Genomic DNA, 5,691 nt, shown 5'->3' on the forward strand with positions numbered 1-5,691 from the left:
TTAGATCGTACCTAGTCTGCGAAATGGGCGTGGACCATTGATCCCCTCCTGCCCATGATGTGAGATAGTGATGAGGGGGGCCCGCTGAAAAGGCACGTTAAGTCATCATAATTTCACAACCTTTGAAATGATTGAAATGATGGGTAGTGGTAAATATGAATGAATATAACATTCTGATTCCTAATTTCCCTTTCGAAAGTGGAAGTCCGATAGTGCTGTGCAGCTGTAGGTCAAAGCGTGAAAACTGACCTACAGCGTGAAAACTTCACGCCGGGAGGTGGGACTTGACACGGAAGGAGTCGGGCGGTTTGTGAAGTTAGTGAGAGAGGGAAGACAGCTTCATGGGGCTGGGCAAGACAGTGGGGATGGGAGCGGCGGTAGTAGCGGCAGGGGTGGCAGCGATGCCACTTCTATTGCCGGAAGCGGCGGAGATGGTGGGATTTGGAGGACACGGGATTGCAGCAGGCTCATGGGCGGCAGCGTGGATGAGGAGCTATGGGGGCCATGTACCAGCAGGAAGCCTATGCGCGCTGCTGCAGAGAGTGGGGTCGAGGGGGCGGCTAGAGAGCTCCAGCGTGGCGGTGGTGGAGGTTGCGGCTATGGCTTTAGCGGGGCTGTCGCCATTTTTGTTCAGAAGGGCGAAGGCAGGAAACGTTGACGGTGCGCCGGCTGTAGAGCATGTGCATTATGAGCTACTGGAAGAGGAGGAGGAGGAGGAGGCTGCTGAGTCCTGCCGAGTGTCGATTGACGGCGATGGGCCCATCTCTCTACCTTCGCCTACTAGTGAAATGGAGGAGCCGGCTCCTTCAGTACTGGCTTCCCCTGCCTCCAACACAAATGGCTGTCATGAAGAACCTTCTATGCTCATCAACCCTTTCGCCCACCTCCCAGCTGCCCAGGAACCCTCTTCATCAACCAATTGCAGCTGCGTCATCCTCCAATATTGAGACGGCGCCGACCCCCGGTTCCCTCCTACCCTTTGGATGCTTGCTTCATTTTCGAGAGGGCATTTGTAAGTACATCACCTCTCTTTTGTGTTCCATGCAAGCCCCTCTTGTCTATTCACTTACTCACAAGCTCCACAAATCTGTTTCTCAATGGTTCAAGCTTACAAACTTACAAGCTACTTTTTTTATTGAAGCTCTTTTACTTTAAAGCACCTATTGATATTTGCCTTCTTGCTTGATTTTGCACAAGACCCATTCCCCGTTTCTATGCAACAAATGTCCACATTTCTCTTCTCAAAGCTCTCTCCAGTCTCAAACAATCTCTTGGTCAATTAGCCAGTTTAATAACGCAGCTAATCTTGCCGAAGTATAGGACGATCTAGGGGTGCATCTCTCTAATAATTTTTTGTGTGGTTTTTCCTCCCATACCCATGAGATCCATTGTAGTAGGAATTTGATGCTTGTCTTTCCATCTTAAGGCATTTTTCCGTCGTATAAATGTTCAAATTTTCAAGAAGCTGTGATTAGAATGGCTTGTTTAAAAGTTGCCCCTTTATAAGGAAGAGAAATAAAATAGGCTCTTTGCCAATGGAAGGGGAATACACTAAGTTGCCTATCTAATTAATTACAAAACACACACATGCCATAACATTGAAAATGGAAAAGTAGTATGTAAAATAAGAGTATCTTCTAGTCTTTATGTATTTCCAAGTGTAATGGAGAATTTTTTGACCTGCAAGAACTCCTAATTCTACCAATATTCCCCACCAAACAAATTGCCTTCTTATATTCTTCACCAAACATGTTTTGATATGTAGTCATTAGAAGAGAAAGAAAATTATGCCCTTTCATAGGGAAGGGTACTACTTCTCAATGCTTGTCTTCTGAAAGAATAGGGAGCCCTTCAAATCCTAACATTGGAGACCCATTAGAATGAAACTATGTCAATATACTCTTGTCATACATCACAATGAGACTATGTCATACACTTGTATGCATGTGCTCAAAGCACCTATTGAACATAGGCCATGCAAATTTCTCTAATACACTTGGCTCTTTTTTTGCTTCAATTTGTGTGAAGCAGAGGTTTTCTTATGTGCAAGCTTGATGTGCAAGCAGAGGTTTTCTTATATTGGCAACCAAGGGTTGTATCATGTGACCTTAGAGCTTAGAAGGCAAATGAAAAAGAAAAGGGACCTCACATTGTTTGTTTGTTTGATTTGTATTTGAATTGAATTCTATGGAATTCAGATCCCTCGGAAGATGAGGTCTTTTGCTTACCTTTTTGATGGGAAAGGTGAAGAAACAGGCTAACTTTGACGAGGCGCATCAAGAAGAGTGAAGAAAATGCAATTGGACATCCTTTGTGAGAAATTTCTGTTGATAACAAAGAGTGAAGAAAATGATGTAGATGTCTTTGCGTGTAAGCCCATCAAGAAGAGTGAAGAAAATGACTCCAAGGAAATATGTTTGTGGATGTACGTCACAAGCTACAAAGAGCGATACTGGTTGTTCCAATGGTCAGTAGCTCATTGAAAACATTGCCAAGCTATACATTTTAATGTTGTCAATTTGAAACTTTTCAGGTAACTTTTGATAATACTTTGGAATATACATATCAATATCATTCGTGTCGCATGCTTTTAGGACACTTTATAGCAAACTTACTGATGATGAAAGATTTGAGGAGTCCACAAGGTATTGCTCTTAGCGATCCGATATCAACCACTTGTTCTGTATAATCAATTTGAAAAATAGATAAAGATATTTGTGGATTTATGCATTCTGTAAATGATATGTTGCATCAAACAAGGCAAGTGATACATGTGTCTACAAGGAAGTGTATGATGGCCAACCATTGGTAAAAGAGACTATTGCATACATGGAATGTGTCCCCATGACTAGGCTTGAGCAATAGGTGCTCCAACCTATTGGGGTGCTTGATCATTATCATTAAAAGGTTTTCTTGCTTATCAAGTTTTCTCGAGTGTATATTAAAAAATTGCTCTTTGCATGAAGATATTTGGATATAAAAAACTCTCTCTCTCTCTCTCTCTCTCTCTCTCTCTCTCTCTTTGTAGCTTGGATGGCTTGCTGCTAGTCTATTTGTGTTTACAATTTTTTTACCTTTTGATGGACTTTCATAGTAGCATTCCTAAGATCATCCTTAGGAATAGCGATAAGACTCATAATGAATGTCCTCTTTATGAAGATATGAATGATGAGCTAAAATCCCTTGGTTTATTTTCATCAAATCACCACGAAGCACTATGCATGCTCGATAATTTGTGGCACATATTTGCATTGTTAAAGCTTTGAATGTCCCTTTTGTGTTTGAGATATCGGGCCATATTGGCTTCACCATCTCTTTATCTATTGTCTTGGCCACATCTCCGTACTACAACCAATGTGTCGAGGTCTATAAACATGTGCAATTTGACAATGTATGCAATTTTCTTGATTGTGTTTGAAAGTGCGATTTTCTTTAGACACCAAAATGTCTTCTTTTTGTTTAGACCACATCAAAGACCTGAAAATTTTTCAAAGAAGAAAAAACTTTTTTGATTTTTTGCAAAACTCACAATTGTGAGTGAATTTTATTGATCATCCCAAAAAATTACAAGATCTTGTCATGCACTTATAAGATACAAGAGCTTACATGGAAAAGAAGAAAAAACTTAAAAGTCCATTGTAGTAAGAAATGAAAAACAAAATTTTAACAAAGTATTTTAGGCAATGCTCATGCATGGTATAAATTGAATTGATTACTATTATTTGAATGTTAGCTAAACAACACATTAGAAAAAATGTGAAATCCAAAAGAGACCTTTTAAAATAAGATAAATTAGCAGGAAACCAATAGGAAGAGGGTGGTGTACATACCTTGTTATAGTTTTTCCCACTAGTCAGAATCACAACTCAAGAGGTCAAATAATAGCCAGAATCACAACTCAAGAGGTCAAATAATAGCTTTTTCAAGGCGTGACTCTTTGAAATGTGAAAGGCAATACTTTGAGAGGTGGAAGGTTGAAATGAGAAAGGCAATACTTTGAGAGGTGGAAGGACGAAGGGGGATGTAGGAGGTGAAAAGGATCCTTCTCATCTCATCTCCTTACATTTGCACTCCATCGACATGGCAATCAAAGCTCTTTGCATCCAAACCCTTTGTTTCTTGCAACATCCGAGGCTTCTCATCCAAAGTTTGTCTTTCCTTCGTAGCCGTTGAATTGTTCAGATGTAATGGACACATTTCTATTGTTACCAAATTTAATTTGAACCATTAGATATGTCTACCTTCAATGGGTTTTCTTAAATTTTCACCAAAAGAGTTATCTAAGATGTGTCATGTGTTCATACATATATTGGCATACTCTATGTGCAGTTAAGAGCCCCATATCACCTTGCCGTTTTCTGTCCCCTTAACACTAAAGTTGTAATGAGCCACAAAAATTGGCTCACATCACGATTCTAGTAAATGAAACATAAGTTTTGTATATGAAATCAAAATTTCATGAAACTTCTTAATTATGGGTTTAAAATATGAAAAAAGTTTCAAAATACACAATTTACATGAAAAGCTCAAAAATAAAAAATTTACTATTCTAAAATTAGCAAATTATACACAAAACAACATTTCACTACTTAACTTGGAAAAGTAAAAAAATGCCAACAACCTTTGTACATGGGTTAAAAAAGCTTGGTACAGCTATCACATGCCTATTGAGGGATTTTTCAAAGAAGTTTGGGCTTGCATATATAACAATGATTTGATTTACTTTCAAAAGAGAATTTGTTGTCGAACTACACAAATTAGTTGTAGAACATGTCAATGGAAAGACACCTTTAGACTTCATTTAGCTCTGTACTATTTTTAATCAACTCATATTGAGTGCTGGTCATAATTCCCTGAAATAATCTTCTATTTAGATCACTATTATAGTGCTAGGGACTTTTTTGCAAAGGTCTCAAAAAGCCACAAAAGTGGATAATTTTTTACAAGACTAGTGTCAATTTCAATTTTAGCTACAGAATAGTAAGCTAGTAAATTTCCTTACTAGGCTTTGGGGTTTAAAATGTTTCTAATGATTCTTTGTACAAGTATAGTGCACCATCACAATACCAAGGAAGTTATCACTCATGGTCACTCCCCTTCTCGAGCAGGGTTAAAGTGTTTAACTCTTTTTTGATCTTGTATATAAGATTCACCAGCACGCTCTTGAAATTAGCCAAGTGCCATTGAGACTCTAAGAGGAGTTCTTGAAACCGGTGAAAAAGTTCCTTTGTAAAAATAACACAAAAGACGTGACGCCGTGGGTGGCAGTGGGCAAGTTGGGAGACTGTCCCAATGAGTGTGGAGGGAGGGGGGGCATTGGGATTCTCAACCCTACTGTGCATACTTAGGCCATGTGTGCCAAGTTCTTGACTTCAATCTCACTACAGGAACACACATGGGCTATTATGGCAAAGGACATGATTGACAAGGAAAATTTGACCTCTAAGGGGGGTGATTGGAGAATCTTAGAGATACATGACAAGCTACTCCCCCCCCCCCAACAGTGGTCCAGATTAAGACTAGCAGGAGAGATCGTATGAAAGTGTAATAGAGCTTTGGAAATGCTGGAATGGGGAGAGGTGACAAGATACTTCCGCAACTCAATCTCTCATTGGTCCCCTTGGTTGTCAAAGGTGGGAAGCCTGTAGCTTAACCCTTTCTGCAGAGAGATAGCTAAAAATATCAACAATA

The 5,691-nt window shown here is 39.6% G+C and overlaps 1 protein-coding gene across 3 annotated transcripts; it reads left to right on the forward strand.

The window, feature by feature from the left end:
• The first annotated feature begins 261 nt into the window (after positions 1 to 261).
• LOC147417026 (uncharacterized) lies at positions 262 to 2,521 on the forward strand. 3 transcript variants are annotated; one of them, XR_015187457.1, is made up of 2 exons: positions 262 to 1,012; positions 2,245 to 2,521. XR_015187457.1 is itself a non-coding variant. In XM_086507927.1 (1 exon), the coding sequence occupies exon 1, from the start codon at positions 342 to 344 to the stop codon at positions 945 to 947; it is 606 nt and encodes a 201-aa protein (XP_086364053.1). In that variant the 5' UTR covers positions 263 to 341; the 3' UTR covers positions 948 to 1,179. The 3 variants fall into 3 exon arrangements, 1 of the variants encoding a protein (XP_086364053.1); XR_015187456.1 differs by lacking the exon at positions 2,245 to 2,521 and adding an exon at positions 2,199 to 2,216; XM_086507927.1 differs by lacking the exon at positions 2,245 to 2,521 and having other exon boundaries at positions 263 to 1,179.
• The last annotated feature ends 3,170 nt before the right edge of the window (positions 2,522 to 5,691 follow it).

Source organism: Adiantum capillus-veneris, unplaced genomic scaffold (assembly GCF_014529385.1).
Source record: "Adiantum capillus-veneris isolate H3 unplaced genomic scaffold, ASM1452938v2 Hic_scaffold_33, whole genome shotgun sequence".
NCBI classification, from domain to species: Eukaryota; Viridiplantae; Streptophyta; class Polypodiopsida; order Polypodiales; family Pteridaceae; genus Adiantum; species Adiantum capillus-veneris.

Bases quoted from the DNA above. Each gene is read 5' to 3' on its own strand.
- LOC147417026 (XM_086507927.1), top strand. From the start codon at position 342: ATGGGGCTGGGCAAGACAGTGGGGATGGGAGCGGCGGTAGTAGCGGCA.